The 19,062-nt window shown below is 39.8% G+C and overlaps 1 protein-coding gene across 1 annotated transcript; it reads left to right on the top strand.

Moving 5' to 3' along the window:
- Positions 1–2,069: 2,069 nt before the first annotated feature.
- Positions 2,070–18,982, top strand: fignl2 (fidgetin like 2). Its single transcript, XM_039651469.2, has 3 exons — positions 2,070–2,258; positions 3,952–4,093; positions 14,363–18,982. The coding sequence occupies exons 2-3, from the start codon at positions 4,069–4,071 to the stop codon at positions 16,420–16,422; spliced, it is 2,085 nt and encodes a 694-aa protein (XP_039507403.2). The 5' UTR covers positions 2,070–2,258; positions 3,952–4,068; the 3' UTR covers positions 16,423–18,982.
- Positions 18,983–19,062: the final 80 nt, after the last annotated feature.

Raw genomic sequence — 19,062 nt, 5'->3', positions numbered from 1 at the left:
CCACTGTTGTGCCACTAAGAATAGTACCGGTTAAGGCTTTTTGTGAGAAAGTTTCTTTTGAACGGGGGTTGTGCTGAATGGCAGCATTATGGGGATAAAAGACCTTTGTTGGACAAAGGATAGTTTTATAGATGCTGATGGAGCAAGTTGCTGTGTAGAGTTGACTTGGTTACTGGTTGCACGGTGGGCTTTTTTCCTTAGGGGGTGTTTTTTTTTTTTTTTTTGCTCAAACACTTTCCCCAATGTTTTAAACTCTGAAGTCTGTATGCTTTTTTGTTTATAGGTGTATTCAGAGGCGATACAGTGGTATGAGATTTACACCACAAGTGCCATGTGACGCATTACATTTGGTTGCGACGGATTTGAGTGCACATTGCTAAACACAACGCTCTAAAAACAGATCCTCAGCTGTGCAGAAATGCTCCATAACCTCACACACTCTTTACACTCCTCGCAAATTGCTGATCAGCACTAAAAATAAAAGCACAGGACTCTCCAGTCCACCTGTGAAAATGTGGGAGTCAGAATGTATAGGTTCTATTACTCCAGGCCTCTCCTATATGCTAACATGCTAAATGTTTAGTGTGGCAGCTGCAGTCATATCATGTGTTCACAGAAAAGCATTTGACCTCACACTTTGAGCTTTATGCTAAACTGAAACCAATTTCTAATGTTAAGATAAAATGATTCACTATTATATTGAGTGAATTGAGTTGTTTCAGTATGTTGAAATAGGCACAGAAGCAGAGCTGAATCGCTTGAGCATGTCAGACTGGACTTTGGTGTCAATAAAGTGTTCCTATAGCGGTCATGACCTTTGCTGATGCAAGTCCAGTTAACAGACAGAAAAAGGATAGTGACTGTCTTGAAATTTCAACCAAATTGAGGCATAAATTATACATTTTGATAATATAATATATTTGACATATAAAAGTGTAAGTGTCTATTTGAAAGCTTCACGTATGTAAGTCTTTGATCTAGAATTCAACTCACTTTAATTTACAAGTGATTGTTCTGTACTGATTTATGAAAATAATGGTGAAATTATGCATTTTCATAATATAATGTTTTTATTTATCTATATTTGTGAAAGTCCATATAACAACTACTAAGTTAAGTCATTGATCAACAAATATCCACTAACCTGAATCATAAGTTATACATTTTGATAATAGAATTTTTACCATAAACTATACCTGATTTGATTTTAAAAACAAAGTTGAAAGTATCTTGTGTTTAAATTACTGTATTTTTTTAAATCAAAAATGCAGTAAAACAGTCGTTGTGAAATATTATTACAATTTAAAATAACTGTTTTCTGTTTTATTATATTTTAAAATATATTAAAAATTTACTGAAAATGATACATTATATAATATATCATTACTCCAGTCTTCGATGTCACCTGATACTTCAGAAATCATTCTAAATGATGATTTGGTGTTCAAGAAACATTTCTTATAATGATCAATGTTGAATGTCTTGCTTAATATTTTTGTGGATTTTCAGGATTCTTTCCTGAATAAGTTCAAAGTAAAAAAGAACAGCATTTATTTGGATTGTAAATCTTTTGTAAGTGTCCTTAGTGTCACTTTTGATCAGTTTAATGCATCCTTGGTAAATGATTAATTTCTTTTAAAAACTCAATTATTATTATTATTAACTTGTTATTATTAGTAGTATTATTAGTTCCAGTCATAATTTGTGGTATAATGTTTACCATATATAGTATTGATCAGTTATCAGAGTCAGGAGTAATTTTGCGATTTTTGACCAAAATAAACATCTTCACACTAATTCCCTCAGGGACTCGCCTAGCTCAGCCTCTGGCTTTCCCTCCACCACAACTAGCTTCTCTATTTCTTTCTCAGAAAAAGAATACAAGCCTGCACTCCAAGCATGATTGGTCAGCTGCCCCCACCCCATAGCCCTCCTCTCATTCTCTCTTTCTCTCTCTCTGCTTAAATAGTTTTAACAAAAAATAGAGAGAGAGAGAGAGAGGTAGGGAGAGGGGGATGGGGAAAGCTGGGGGAGGGTAATTGTGTGTGTGTGTGTGTGTGTGTGTGGGTGCTCTGTTGTCACTGGTTGAGAGAGAGAGAGAGAGAGAGAGAGAGAGAGAGAGAGAGAGAGAGAGAGAGAGAGAGTTGAGTCGTGTCCCATATGTGGAAAAAAAGCATAGTACTGCACACACGAGCCTGTCTGCTCCAGGGATTATCTAACAGCTTTTGAATCTGATGTGGAAATGCAGGCATGAGTAGGTGAGTCTACCTTGACTAGTTTAATAGTTTGATAGGACACTTTGCTGCTGTTGTTCTCATCTGAAGCTGTAAATGATTCAAAGTCTTAACTCTGCATTGCACTGTCCTCTACTTCTCCTGATAGCCTGTCCTCTTCTTCTTCCTCTCTCCGTTTCATTGCATTCTCCCTCCTTTAATGTGAAACAGCCTCTTCTGCATTCCCCGCACTGCATGCAGGTGTCGGTTTTTAGGCGAATGACTCTTGCTGTCTGCATGTGTGTGCATGAGTTTGGTATATAGATGTGTCAGGAAGTTTAGAGGTTGTTTATTTAGGTTAGTATTTCAGTCAGTGGTCAAATGTAAAAGCTTCCATGTCAAGTTTAAAATATTGTAAAAGCATCACCCTTGAATAAAGTTTTGTATTTTTTTCTGGTCCAACAATATTAGTTTAACACAATTTCTCATTTTTGTCACAAAAAAGAGAGCTTCAATATACAAAATATACTATATTAACTAAAGTTTTAAGCATTTTTTGTATTAAAACATATGCGTGAACCTCTAAATAAAAATATACTATATTAAATAAAATTATCTTGTGTATTATGTTGTGTTGTCATTTATAGGTGTGTGTAATATATGTATATGTGTAGGTTAACTTGACCAGATTTAATAATAAACTGATCATTAAAACATTGGTGTGATTAAAAATACATATTTACACAAAATAATTTCTGTACACATAAAACTATTTATTTAATTTTTAAGCATAATTTTGTAAAGAATGGTTTGTCAGTTGCCATTACATTTCCTGAAAGCAGGGCTGGACGCCATGCTGTTTGACTAACATTATTATGTAATATTTTTCATTCATGTGTGAGCTATCCTACACGCTCACTTGAGAAGGAATGACGCTGTCCTTTGGGAAGCACCAAACAAATTGTTCATGCTGCATTTTTAGATATACTAAATTCATTATATATTAGATTTTTATTATTTATTTAAAAACAAATGGAATTAATATTTGTAATTCGTTCCAGAAACAGATTTTCTATCACTAATATGCTTCAATAATAAATACATGATTTATATACATTTTAAGACATTGTATAAGAAATTAAATATAATGCTATTTATTTATTCATTCATTGCAAAAGGATGCTAGATATATAGCCTATGTGTGTGTGTGTGTATATATATATGTGATTGCCAATATACGGTAGTTGTTTTTTTTAATATGTCTTCTGTTTAATATATCTTTTTTTCTCATGGAAAAAATAATAATTGAGCCAGGGGAGTGTGTGGCAAGGGATGAAATGAGCTTAATTTTGTGAAAGCATGCTCTCTGGCTGCTGTTATGAGGCGAGGGGAACGGCTATGGTATGCGTGGTGTTTTTTGTCAGGGAGATTTAGAAAGCCCTCTTTAGAAGCTGGACACAACCATACAATCAGCTTAATGCCTGTGTGCAGGCTCTTAATGAATACCCCTGTGTGTGTTCAGCCCACAGTGAGAGTCCCTGTGTTTCACTCTTCCCTAAAATTGGGATGAAGTCTTAGAGGCTTTTGATTGTAGGTTGCACACTATGCTCACATATATACATCATAAACTTGTTTGTTTACATTTTAAAACAATCACATTGATTATGTAGTGCAGTGTATGCGTAAATGTGGAACATTAACCCCTCCTGAATTTTCCTCCTCCTCTTTTTTTTTTCAGGAACACGTTTTTTAGAGTCCCAATGTGAGTAGAGGCCAGCGATGGACTACAGCCGTACAGACGCTAACCTGGGTTTCTCCGCAGAACTGTTACCATAATCGAGACCAGATCCGCAGAATGCTGAGTCCCATTGTTCCCTATAGTAAGTGTAACATTTTTGACGTCAAACCCCAGAAAAGGCAATACATAACTTATTGTCAACTCTAGACTAGTAAAAAATTGCCCTACGGCTACTTAGGTATTTGGTTTGTTGGTAACCAGTTTGAACAATGCCACATTTTAAAAATGAAATGTCCCATGATGTTTTAATGGAAACACCCAAAGTATATGTCATGGTTGGTAGGACAGGTGTGAGGGTGAGAAACCCTGTGGTTCTGCCAGTGTCATCTCACCATGATTACCCACCAGTGTCCAGCTTACTAGAATAGTTACCTCCTCTATCTCTGTCCTTTTCTGTCTCCCTTTCTCCAGCTCTCTTCCCCCTCCTCACTTTTCTCGACTGACCTAATAACTGATGTGTCCAGTTTTAGCCCCCATTCCTAACCCCCCTGCCAGGCTTCATTTGAGCTCCAAGCTGGCCCTCTCCAAAACAGCATTGTTTGTAGGCCAGCATGGGGTTTCTTCCCCCAGTTCTGCCTGAAGAGATGCTTTTTTCTCCAATCTTTAGCTCTTCTTCTCTGCGCTATATAGGCATGACAGTTACATGAAAAGAGGGAGGGAAATCAAACTAAAGGACCAAGGCACCTCAATTTGAGATGTAATCATGTATTAATGAGCCGACAGCTTGAATACCTTTCAGCTGGCTTGCTAGGTTGTTGCAGCAACCGATTACCATTGATGTCTAATATGGTGTTATAATTCCATTTAGAAGGACATTCAGAGGACCTTTGTCATTTGTGCCGATGGAATTACTTTTTGTGTTTGTTTTGAAACATTCATTTTGACATGCAAATAGTTAGAACTGCATTCCGTAGGCCTACAAATGTTTTGGAAGACAAGAAAGACTTGTCTTCAAGGGAAGAGCTTTTATATTTTTGTGTTCACTCAGTACCAATCATAATTCCACATGTGGAATTCGGGTGAGCAAGAAACTCCTTTATTCATATTCAATTTTGAAATTGAAATTCAGCCAGGATGCATTGAGTTCTTCAATAGACATTTAAAATGTAACATAAGATTTCTATTTCTTAAAAATATTAACCTGGTTTCCACAAAAATATTAAGCAGGTTAATATTTAATGTTAATACTAAATGTTTTCAACATTAATAATAATTAGAAATATATCTGAAGGATCATGTGACACTGAAGCCTGGAGTAATGATGCTGAAAATTATCCCAGGAATACTTGACATTTTACACTATATTAAAATAGAAAATGGTTATTTTAAATTGTAATAATATTTCTGTTTTTACTGTATTTTTGTCAAATAGATATATGGTGTAAGCATACAAGATTTCTTGTTAAATAATTTTTAAAAATCTTACTTTGGTAGTTTGCATAAATGATTTATTGATTTATTAATTGATATTTAGAGTTGATTAAAGTTCTGCCTTTCCTTGTATAATGAATCAGTGATTCTAATCTGAAGCTCTTTTCTGTCTAGTCTCTCTTTGCACGCTTTATTTTCAAAAATGTCACAAAGCCCTGTCAGAATATTTTGAATTCTTTGAAGATCTTGAAAGTTGTTGTTTGTGTGTGTGTGATTTTGTGCACAAACCTCTTAACCACTGATTTGAGATGGCTAATATCGCAGATCCTGATTTTCCAGTACTGCAGCATGCATTTCGATCTTAGAACTGATCTTTTTGTTTCTAAAGTTTGATGCTTATGGATGGACTGTGCATATGTGTGTGTGAATGTTTCCCTGAGTGTCTAGTGTGATATTAGGACAGCACACAAAGGTGTTAGATATTCTTTGGAGTTTACCCTTTGAGCTTTTAAAGCCAGGCAAATTCCTTTTTCTCCAGGTCGTTCGCAGTCCCGATATGTCCTTTCTGTTCATTCTGCCTCATAATTCGTCTGTGAATGTAGGGCAGCTTATGTGGTATATATGTGAATAGTGTCACATCCATGCTGGAATTTTCTTTGTGGAGCAACTGAGCATTTCTGACATCAGTGTTTATGTTTGAATCAAGAGGACAGGCATGTTTGTTCTCCAAATGTGCGTTTGAGCATTTTGTTTCATGTCTATCACACGCAATTACATATAGTCTCATTGCATCTACAAACAAAAGTGTTGCATTGATGAGCATGTAGGGAACCATAAGCTGAAAAGGTTCATAGTCAGAGCTGAAGGAAATCTGAGAGAGATTCCTGGGGCCATGGATACTCCTGGAGGGATTTGGTGCAAAGAATCTGTAATCTGCACTTCAAACACACCCTTAAATCAGTCCCAGGCCAGCAGCCCATGAGTGCTCTAACTCTTGTTGCTTGGGGGCCCTGCTGTCCAACATATTCCTTGTGTAAAGAGAAACAAGCATAGCCTCAGCTCTCTCGCTTTATGACCTCATTTTTTCCCTACTCCACACTAAAGGCCTGGGCAGATGAGGCACTCTAATTGCATCTGTTAAGTCATTAAGGCTTTGAGTTTGGTCTATAGGAAGGGGCGCTTTGGATGGCGCAGAAGGAGAGATTAACAACGAGCATCTAACACATCTATTCTAATGAGAGCGACAGGGTGAATACGCTTCTGGAGAGGCATGCGGACCTTTGAGTAAACAGGCAAGGTGCTGAAGTGTTTGTGTGAATGAGCGTGGGATCATTAGCGTTGGGTGTGAATGGACTTTAATTAGCCCGCAGTGCAGTCAGTGGGATCTGTGGAAGAATTCAGGAAGAATCTGTGGCCATAAGAAAAGAGGCTTAGCGATGCACATTCTGCCTGGGACCCCCCTGCCTCAGCTCATCATCTCACCATCGTTGAAGACCGCTCATTAGGCCTGATGCTGCCACAATTCGGCTTCCAATTAAGTCCCGGACTTGTGAGTGTTATTGGGCATCAAGCTTGCAATCACTGCTCCAAGATATCATTCAAACTGCTTGTCCATGGTTCTCTAATTAAAGGTATAGTTCAATCAAAAATGAAAATTGTGCCCTTTTCCAAACACAGAAGGAGTTGTTGTTTTTTGCACATACAGTGAATGAAAGATCATCGGGTCCAATGTTGTTTCATTACGTGGACAAAGCCGGTTGAAATCATTCTTCAAAATATCTTCATTTGTCAAAATATCTTCAAAAGCATTCCTGTAGCTCAAACAGTAGTGCATGGCACTGCAAAGGTCAACGATTCCCATCGAAAGCAAAAACTGATCAAATGCAACGGAAGTCGCTTTGGATCGAAGCGTCTGTCAAATGCATAAATGTAAATATAAGTCATAGGTTTGGAATGATACGAGGGTGTGTAAATGACAGAATTTAGATTTTTGGATGAACTATCCCTTTAAGCTGGATCCAGCAAGAACGTTCCCGAATGGTCCCATGAGGTTATTTTTTTGGGAACCAAACAAGAATAGGAACGTTCCATTTAGGTTATTTTTAGGTTCCATTTTTATAACGTAAGGAGAATGTTCCGGGAACGTTCCCTTAACCTTAAGGGAAAGTTCTAGGAACGTTCTGGGAACCAAAAACTAATGTTCCCAGAACCTAAATTTGTTTGCTGGGGAGCAAGTTTTTTTTCAAATTAGGCATTTGCGTAACATACTTTATGTCCAGCGTTCAATCCAAGTCATATTTGTGAGTGTGCACACGGAACATCCCAACACGGTTGTTGGGTTATTAAATAAAGCGGTCAGCGAAATCTAGAGAGGGCACTCATACACAGTCCGGACACTCTGTGAGGGGGCAGGGCGAAAAGGAAGGAGGGAGGGATTGGAAGAAGGAGATGGAGGAGAACAGGGGGAGATGGAGGAGAGATTGGGTAAGAGGGACAGATGGAAGGGGGTGATTGGTCATCACAGAGCCTAAGGACAGCTGTTCTTTGATATATTAGTGGACACAATGACCTAAACCTGGCCTGCGGCCGCAGAAAATAGGAACCCTGTTTTTCTTAAAGGGGAGGGGTGCCAGGCATTTGGCCATTTGTGGACAAGAATTAGCTGTTCAGGGGGATGGGGATGTTGTTTTTAAAATTATGAGCATCGTATCATTCATTCAAACCACCTAGGCTGTGGGTTTCTCTCATTTTCATTGCAAAATGAGCTCAAATGTGCACAAGGATTTATTCACACATTAAACAGATATTGCACTTGACAGCATCATGACACTTTTTTTCCATTTATTTTCCCCCCCATTTTTATTCTAGTCATCATTAACATGAACGCACGGATTGCAGTTTACTGTGTCCCAAAAGGCAAATCAATAACACCTTCAAAGCTGAGAGATTATGGACTGCAGCTCACATGGATGACTAGTGAGAAAGAGCAAGAGAGAGAAGGAAAAAAAAAAACAATCAGATCACTCACTGCCACTCTAGCAGATAGGCTCCTTCCTCTTGGGACCCCACCGGGTCTGGCTGAAAAGAGCCACGGGGTCTGGCAGTGTGCAGAGGAGCAGGTGTGAAAACTCATAAGGCCCACCGCCTCTTCTGCTATTACATCTTTTTAGGTCCATGAAAAGGGAGCAGATGAGCAGAAAGAAAGAGACAGAGAGATCATGTTAACCACACTGCTGTAACTAATGCATCACTTCATAAAAATTGTCATAGTTCTGCCCTGTTATGCATGCCTTGTAAATTATGAGGAGCTGCTGTCAGGATTTTTAAGGAAGGACCTCATACTACTTTCCTTATGTTGTTTATTATTTATCTGATCTGCCTTCATTCAGGAACATAATAGATTTTCACATCATTTGGGGTCTTTTTTTTAGTTTAATTGGTGTGCTTCACCATTGCGCGTGCCTACAATATGCTTTTTTTTACAGAAATATTTAGAAAAACTACATATTTTAAGTGTTCATTGTTTTCTAATATAGAATGTCTCTATTTATTCATTTGAATTTAAATGAAAATTAGAAATACCAACACTTTACAGCCTGAAGAAAGAATGGATTTTTAAATAACTATCATAAAGGCTTTGCATGACTTTAAAATGCCCAATGGGCTTACTAACATCATTGACATTTTGCAGTTCCTCAGCCTAAAGCATCGATTCAGAGACGTCTGTATACAGAATACAAATCAGCTGATGATTAGAACGCTGGGTGCCATCTTATCTGCACTGGGGTGATTAATTCATGTAAACACAATCCTCCCTCTGCAGTCTTTTCAAGCAGATCTACCCTTTCTCTCTGTGTCTCTCATCATTCTCCCTCCCTCTCTCTCCTTCATCTTTATTCTCTCTTGAAAGAGCCCTTCTTTTGTGGCATCTGCGTTCTTCAAAGGGAGTTCCACACATACCAGCACTGTGGGCTGAAGTTTCAGGACATAATTCCTAACAGGATGCTCACTGTTCACCCGTACAACTTCTTCTTTTCAGTTGTTTTGAAGTTTAACTGACAGCAAGTGGTAGTAATTAATCAAATACTCTGAACTGAGCTATCAGGTGGGTGTGTGTGTGTTGATATTCCCGGTTGCTTCCCTCTAAAGTTGTCTCTTATTTCAACAGTGTTAGGGTAGCTGGATGTGTACTCTTTGCATTTGTCTGTGTGCTGTTTAGTTGCAGTGCAGATGCAGAGGGTCTCTTGAACTGTGTTTGTAGGATTTAATATTTGAATTTGCAATGAGGGGGGAGTCTTTAGTAGATAAACCTACTTAAATCTACGCGTGGGGTTTGGGGAATGGGTGCCCACCATAATACCTGATTGGATTGGTTCAGCCTGCTCCTGTTTACAACTGGCCCCTGTGCAATCTGCCTGGTTTAATGGCCCCGTGTCCCAGAAGGCTTGTTGCATCCATGTAGGTTTTGTTCCTCAGGGCAGCTAAACAAAAGTGACGCGGCCTGAAAGTGCACACGGACCCCTGGGGAGCTGTGAAAAGCTGAGCATCCTCCGGCAGCCGGGCCTGTTCGGCTCTCACATTGCAGAACCTTCTGCTCCGACATCCTGCTTGTAGTCGCTTTGAGTCATAACTAAAATTTTGGTTATCCTAACTTTTTTTTTTAAATCTAGAAATGGATTAAAAAACCCACTGATAATTCATTTTTTCATTTGGTTTCCACATATATTTGTGAAATATCAAGATGGCGCACACAAACAAACACACGCGCACATCTCCAGAGGAACCCTCAATAAATCCCAGGACAGCACAAAGGCTGTCAGCGCACTGCTCTTGAATAGATTAATAAGATTTCCATAATTAGGCAGGCCTCTGACAATAGGATCCCTCAGCTTTTGTCTCAGGACCAACAGGATTGTCAGGCCAGAAGGACGTCTGCTGGATGGGCTGTGCAACAATGGACACACAGACAGTAAGGCGACCAGTGGAAACATCTGTCTCCCTGCCAGCCTCGGACCCGCGCAGAACCACCACGTCAAGCTATTCGCTGCTGCTCACACAAAGCAGTGGCCAGGATTGCTCTATAGCTCTGTTTATGCATCTGTAGTTAATGGTGTGTGATTAGAACTGGTCCTGTGGCTATAATTTAGTTTTATGTGTGTGAGAGGGAGACTGAAAATGTTGTTGTGTACATGTTGAGGCACAAAGTTGAGATAAAGCTGCACTTTTTCCAGCATTTCTCATACAGCTGTGCTAATACTGAGTTCTACCTGTTGGTTTATCTATCTTAATTACCTGTTCAATTCAGTCTCTCTCCTTTTAAAATCATTTTTTAGTTTAAAGGTGCACTTGATAATTTAGATGTTAAACAGGGAATGATTTAATTATGGCTTACTGCAACTAGTGCATTGTTACAATGGTAGTGGTTACTGAAAATTTTGCTGAAAATTATTAGAAATCTGCTACTATAAAAATATATCAAAAATATATTTCTTTGCACTACTGATATTTAATTGTATTAGCTAAAAAAATATAATTAATAATGTATTATCAATTGTCATTTTTTTTTTATTTCTCATTATACACAGTTTTCTCATTATGTACAGTTTTTGTCATGCAAAAAGATCCTTAAAATGTAAATTGAGTTCAGGAGCTTGATGTTTTGTCTAATCTTAATGAGAATATTCTTTGTTCATTCCGTATGTGACTGCTGCTATATTTATCAAAGCGTATCATCTCACTCTCTTTTGGCACATTTTATAAATTATTTCTTGGTTTGATACTGTCATTTATTCACTGAAATGTGTATCCTTCAGCGGTCAGTCCCACTTCTACTAGTGTAATTGGACCATCTATTCTCAAATGCCCAGAATGAGTTCATTTCAGCTGCTGTGGTGATTTAAATAGAAACACTTTTAACACATTTAAATCACATCTAGATTATTAGATAGTCCCTGCTGAGGCATAGCTCTAATTGCAGAACAGTTCACCTGTGGTTGATTTCATACTAATGAGTAGTAGTTTTGTCACGATACTGGAATTTTTACTTCGATGATACCTTGAAAAATATTGATTATTTGATACCATTTTTTGATACCACAGGGAAAACTGCCATATGCTGCCATACGTTAGTTTTATTATCTCATATTTTTTTTATAATTTGGGCAATTTTGTGGCAAAAGCTTAAACAGAGCACAGGGAGGCTTTATTTGAGACTTAAATTTACACACAAAAAAAGACAAGTGAACGGATACAGAACAGATTCTTATAAAATAAGAACAAACAAACAAATTGCAAATGATAGCAGAAATAAATACAATAGAATAAAATTGAATAAACATGGCTTTAAGTTTTGCAGGTGGGTCTACCAGTAGTATTTGGGTAAGAAATACTACTGAAATTAAATAATCAAATATAAAATAACACTGGATAGTTGTAAATATGTTTATTCTTCATTGTAAAAAATAATAAAAATTAAAGTAACAAAAGTAATTCAATCAAGACAAGTGATTTTCTTTTTTGTCTTTTTTTTCTTTGATTTACATGACAGACAGCAGCAGGTATATTAGACTGCTGTCACTTTAAGAGCTTATGCACATATGATCCAATATACAACATGCAAATTCTTTCTCAACTATTTACTGTCTCAAATGTGTTTACCTGAATTCTCGTTAAGATGGGCATTTTGACATAATTTGATCGTTTAAGTGCAATAACCCACAAAATAGAACTCAATTTGGGTACTCGCGAGATTTTCTAAACTTTATGTGCACGCCACTTAGATTAGTGGTGTGTGTCCTTTGGGTGTGAGCATAAAAACTTACAGAAATTAGTAAATTTATGTGCAATTCCCCTAACCCATGTAACACAAACACTTTTCGACCGGAGTAAATGAGACATGTTAGTGAGAAGAGGTGTGTATGTGTCAACTCGCTGTTGGAGGGAAGAGAGTGTGAGAATGTACAGTATTTGGAAGTATTGGAGTATGGGAATCGTTTCAGTTATTTCAGCATCGATACGTATCGAAATATCTATATTTTTGATAACACTAATGGGTAGCACTTTTAGCTGGGTAGGACACTTAGAGAAACTGTTCTTCTTGAAGTAGTTTTCAATTTGGAAACGATTTCCCGTGTGTCTTGATGCACACACACTCATGTATATTGATGGAGTGGACAGCAGTTTGGCCGCCTGAATGACCTCTCTAATGTCAAACCCCATCCTCTCACATAGACTCATGCGCGTGCATGCACATGCACACACGGCGGCCGGAGCGCCTGCTGTCCACTCCCCCCCCCCCCCCCCTTCCTTTCCTATCCGTTGCAGGTTTTATGAGCTCCCCTGGGCTGCCATCCATCTCTGTCGCACACTGGCCCCATTATTGTGCTCCATACAGCACTTCACAAACCAGCCTGCAGATGGGATTGTCCTGCTGGATATACACTGTTTCTACGGACTGGACGATGACCAAATACTTTACCTGTGTCCACCTTGTTTACATATTCAGAGTCGTTTTTATGTTTTATCTTATAGTTATATTAGAAATAGGGGTAAAGTGCTAGTTTGGACATAGGGAACTTGAAGATGAATATGAAGGACATGGTAATCCAATGGCCATCTGGTCTGTTGGTGTGATCTTTTGGAATAAATAGCAGGCGTAATCTGAAGACACACATGGGAAGGTTTGGCAATGGGAGGGGTAGGAGTTTGAGAAACAGAGAGAGCACACAAGGGGGGAGGGCCAGGTTTTTGGGAGAAAACAGTAAGGCGGAACATAGAAGCCAGAACTGAGGCTTGATTTAAATGGCAATAAAGCAGCAGCTTGCATACTCTGACAGAAGTGCGAATAACAAATCATCACTTTCTCCTCCGATTGCAGCCTATGTTGAAGATTTGCAGTTTATTTCATTTACTTCCCCATTTTCCCCTGTAGCCCTCACCCCAGGCTGATTCCTGACAGTTCAATAATGCCAAGCTATGTGTGGAATTTAGCTAATGCCTCTGGAAGTTGCAGTTGCAGACCCTCATGAAATGGCTGATTTTAAATGCTCTGCTCCATGAAATTCTCAATATCAAGAAGTGCAATTCCAATTGAAGTATTGAGATCTTTTTACTATTAACAGACATACATTATGCATACCTTTATAATTAACTTTTTGATTGTTCAGTTTAGAATTCATCTCTTATGATTGCCTTTAAATTGTGATGCTGTTAAGTCTATTGCAACTTTAGAAGCACAGAAAAGCTTTGAATAAAAGTATTTGTGTTATGAAATGACATGGCAGAGACTGGATGTGGACATTTTTTTATTAAGGTTTATTTTCCACACCTCATGTGCATTAAGACCCCCTTAGCATTAGGACAGCATAATTAATCACAGGAAAGCCGTCCTGGAGAAAGCCAGAGGAAAGGGCATTCCACACTCCCAGTGCTTCATGGGAAGTGGCCAATGAATAGCACAACTATTTCGTCCACCCGTCCCAACCCCCCTTTTCCCCATATTGGTCCCTCCCTCTCCCCCTCTGTTCTTCCTTCTCTCTCTTTCCCTCCTTCTGTCAAGCTGGCCATAGAGGCCTTTTGGAAAATTGCTTTGTGGACGAACTGTGGTGGTGGGAGGGGATGAATTGAGAGAAACATGCGCAGGGTGATAACAGTTTCTCCTTTGGGAGAACTGCAGATGGCAACACAAGGCTGCTACATGGCTGAGGGCTTGAAAGGAGAAAATTCACAGCCCTTGTCTTTTGTATTTACCGCAGAAAAAAGACTCCCTCTGTGTGCATGCACACAATATCAAAAGAGTTGTCTCGCCAAGCAAAATGGCCCCACAATCATACATAATTTGCCTTTAGTCATTTTGACTTTTCTTATAATTCTTTTAAAAAATCATTATATCCATCTAATACTGATTTGTAAATGCTTGGAACGTACACTTTTGTTATACAGCAAATTCTTGCATAATCTGACAAATTGCCATCTCCTACAGGCCTATTGAAGATGCACTGGAACCCGGAGCATGCCCAGCCCTTGAGCCAGTGGCCTGAGCAGCATTTGGACGTGTCTTCCACCACCTCATCCCCTGCCCACAAGTCTGAGCTCTACCCCAGCCGCGGCCGTGGCTCCTACAGCTATGCCTGGGCAAATGACGACATCTCAGCCCTTACTGCCTCCAACCTGCTGAAGCGCTACGCTGAGAAATACTCAGGCATGCTAGACTCGCCATATGAACGCCCAGCTGTGGGTGCATACCCTGAGCCTGGAGCCTTTGGGGCTCTCAACGGAGGCCAGAAAAGCGAATTGGAGCCTTGGCCTCTTACGCACAGCACTGATGGGGCATATTCCTTAGTGCCTCCTTCATCTCATGATGGTCTGTCTGGGCCAAAGGTGGTTCCCACATCAGCTGGCCCACAAGGCTCTGGCAATGTGTCAGCTGTTAACAGCAACCTTTCAGACTCAAGCTACAGTGGGAGCAGCTCCTGCAGTGGGCCCCATTCCAGTGACTACCCCCCCAGTTACAACGGCACCTACCTCTCATCAGCGTACTGTCCCCAACCCAGTTCAGCACTTCCACCAACCTCGTTACATGCCCTTCAGCCTAACCCCACACTTCTCCCCAGTTACACACCTTCTGCGCCTGTGTATAACTACCCCCCTAGCACCTACCCTCACCAGACTAGCCTTGCTCCTAGCTACACCCACCCAACAGCCCCTTACATCCCCTCGGGTATAGCTGCCCCCTCTCCACTACCCTCAAGACCCACAGTGGTTGGTGGCAGCTATGGCAGCTATCAGAACAGCAGTCTAGGGGGCTCAGAGCCTGGGGGCTCTCTAAAGAGAAAAGCATTTGAGATGACCCTGGATGAGGAAGATGGAGATAGTTCACGCTATAGGAAGTATAGCTATGACCCTATGAAAGCTGGTGTAGATTCTCCATATGGGGTTACTGATAAAGCTGAGTGCCGTGGAAATGGCTTTGGAACGGCCAGCACAGATCCTCAAACCTTTAAGCCTAGTAAACCTTCGTCTCAGTCGAGCCTTGAAGGAGATGAAGTTGAAAAGTACAGTGGGCTAAAGCCCTTAGTTTCACCAACGTATGGAGCCGCAGGGGACTACAGCCCCCCGGCAGCCATGACTGGGGAGAACAGAGGTGCAGAGCAGGGCTTCTCCCAACATCGTTCTCAGAAGTGCTCAGATCCCATGAAAAGCATGGATCCCCAAATGCTGGAGCTAGTAAGCCGAGAACTGCAGGATTGCAGTCCAGCTTTGCTTTGGAGTGAACTGGCTGGGAACTGTCACATCAAAGCAGCACTGGAGGAGGACCTGCTATGGCCTGTCCTGCGACCCAACCCTGCCATCCGCCCACCCAGAACCGTCCTGCTGTTTGGCCCTCAAGGAGGGGGAAAAACCACACTGGCACGATCCATGGCATCTCAACTGGGTGCTACCTTCTATAGGCTGAGTGGTGTAACGTTGGCCTCTAAATTGAAAGGAGAGGCAGAGCAACTATTGATCACCCTGTTCTCAGTGGCAACGGCCCGACACCCTTCAGTGGTCATGCTCAGTGAGGTGGAGTCTGTTGAAGAGGAAGGTCTCGGACAGCAACTGCAGGCCCAGCTTGAGAAGATCCAACACGGTCAGAGCAGCCTGGTTCTGGTGGTGTGCACTACAAGACGGCCTGATTTGATCAAAGATCCCCTTCTGCGCTGCTTCTCCAAGCGTTATCATATAGGCCTGCCAGATGCGAGCACACGCAGGCACGTGCTTCTGCAGGCACTGGTGCCCCAAGGCTGCAGTCTGGGTGAAAGGGAGATGTCAGCGGTACTGCAGCGTTCTGAAGGCTTCTCAGTCTGGGAGCTGCTGCAGCTCTGCCAGCAGGCTCTGGCATCCGCTTCTGCCTCAGCACCCGTGCCCTTGCACGGCCTCCCTGCATCCCTTTCTTCCCCTACCCTCCAAGACTTTGAAAATGCTTTCTGCAAGGTACGTCCTCACAGCACCTCCAAAGATCTGGACACTTGTATGGAGTGGAGCAAGGTTTATAGCCACTGAGAACCTAGTCAGCCACTGGTTGGAGACTGCTACAACTGTTTCTAAATACTTGTTGCAGCCAAAAGAGTGGAACTCGTTGAGAAATTACAGTTTATGAATGGGAGGCATTTTGGATTTAATGCATTTAATCTAGGGAACATGCCATTGTGTGTTGTTTTTCTATAAATATACATATACTTTATTTTTTTCCCAAAGAAATTAAATATTAGGCCTTTCTTGAAGGGGCATTTATTAGTTGCTTGGCTTATCTGATAGAATATCTGAATTATATTTTGGAATTTCACTGGAATTCCAATTAGCCTTGATCCTGGAATAAACCTGGAGGTTATAGATCACTTGACTTTTCCCTGAAAAAATACCCCCCATTGATTGCAACTCTCAGGATCCTATTTATTGCCAGTCCACTCCAGTGGTGTTGTATCTTTTGTATTGATTTACTTTGATCATTTGGTGTTAAAGGGCTTGGGATTTATCAAAACTACTCTGTTTTTACCAAAAATGCTCAACAACATTATATTGTCCAAGTTACAGCATTCACCAAAAGGTATTTACTGTTATGCAACCTCTTGGGAAAGAAAGCAGCAGTATTTTGCAAAATCGATTGTTAGGCCGCGGTCATATCTTGTGCACTTTGTCAAAACGGTCATTTTACCAAAAGGGTATGCGTTGCTACCCAAAAAGTATTAAATTGCTAATCCATAAAAAGTCATATAATAGAAAGAGACAGACTTTTACTGTTGGTAGTGGCACACTTGTTTCAGAACACTTTGTTAAAGGTAATACTTTTCCAAATACAATGTCATGTAAACAACCCATCACATTCCTCACAATCTTGTGAGAGCCTTTGCTCTGGACCCTCACACAAAAAGCAAGGGTCCATGAATGACTATTTCTCTCTTTTGCTTTACTCAGTTTATTTTATTAGTATATGTAGTCTTGTTTGAAAATACTCAGGAAGAATTTCTTTACCTCAGAAATGATAAATAAAGAATGTATGTAATCTTAGGGTCTTGGTAGTAAGCATTGAGGTTGGAGGTGAGCAACAGACCTGACACAGACATGTATACACACTGCATCTGTGCTGTTACCTCTTAGGTGAAACTTGAAAATGCTACCAAGACAAATGATGAATGTAATTCAGGTATTTCAGAGAATATCTGATGCCATAAATCCATGTTTTAACTCTATATGAAAACATTTTACCTTATCCTAACCCTTTATGTTTGATGTAGATTTTTGATGGAGTGATGATTGTCTTCATGACGTGTTAGATGGCAAACAAGAGGTTTGATTTTGTTGGACAAACTGTTTCAAGGGACAAAGGCCATTTTTTGAAGGACTCTGACTTATACTATGTAAGTACTTGAAGAGCAAGAAAACAATACAAAGAACAACAACCCAAAGATCAGAATCAGATTGTTTTTATATAATTGATAGCTAATCATGTCTAATCATAAATTGTGTTTTTTGTATACACGTGTAATGTATACAAAATTGTAAACCTGCTCATCAAATAGACAATCCAGATGGAGCTGCCTCTACCAATGTTTAAATATGTTTTAGCTTTTTCGTCTATGAGGTACACAAAAGCTAGAGTTATCAAATGTCTTCAAATCAACACTGCTGAAGAAACTGAGACCGAGTTCATTTATATTGTCTGTAGAATGGCTTTTGTGGATTGTTGAATTTCGATCAGCTGTGACATGACAGCCTCCGATCACTTCTTTACTGGCCCACCCATTTTAACACAATGGGTTGTCCCCTTGGTTGTTGGTCCTATACAGTCTTGTGATGAGCTGATTTCCCACCCCCCCCCCCCCTCCTCTATATCACCACAGCCTTTTGGAGAAGCCATATTCTGATTGATGTCCAGTAACCCTATAGCACTGTTCGGCTCTTCAAGTACAGCTGGTGGCTTCACTCATACCATACAGGTCAATCAGAATGACCCCAGGAGCACATATTGATCAGTGCCGAAGAGACAGAAAACTACAGAACCTGGCAGACTCAGGGACACACTAAGCACACAAATCAAATGCATCTTGTGTAGAAAAAATCAGCACCAATTCTTATTCATAAAACCAAAGACACAGCGGTTTTATTCAGATGATATAAGTCATTTATGTGGCTGGTTTCAAACAAGAACACAAAAGATACTGAGCAGTTGAACAGTTTGTCCAACGAAATTGTCATTAATTAGCTGTTTTGAAACTATTAGTACAGTAACTTTGTTCTTGGATCTTGTTCTTGTACATTTTCTGTAACCATTTCTACCTCATTTTTGCAGCATATTGTACATGAAAATATTTATTTCATGTCTTTTTTGATGTCTGTTTTAAACATGTTCTTGAAATGTAATGGTCTACCTCAAAAAAGACTGTATTTTAAGAAAAAAGTATTACACAATATTAAAGAGAATATGTCAAAAATCTCTCATGGCTCAACTTCCTGTACATGTCAAGAAGTGTCAGATTGTAAGGGTGAATTGCCTTCTCACATGCACATGATTTCAAAATATAAGGTCAGTGGAACTAAGATTTGTGGGATATTAAGGGCCATGGCTATAAACCAAATAAAAACTTTGAATCTTTTCCAAAGTTAATTATTATGTTGCTTAATTTAATTCAGTATTTAACATTT

The sequence above is a fragment of the Pimephales promelas genome, chromosome 20, assembly GCF_988280905.1.
Source record: "Pimephales promelas chromosome 20, fPimPro1.hap1.1, whole genome shotgun sequence".
Taxonomy (NCBI): Eukaryota; Metazoa; Chordata; class Actinopteri; order Cypriniformes; family Leuciscidae; genus Pimephales; species Pimephales promelas.
Note: the sequence above shows the minus strand (reverse complement) of the source record. Positions and strands in the feature narration are given on the sequence as shown.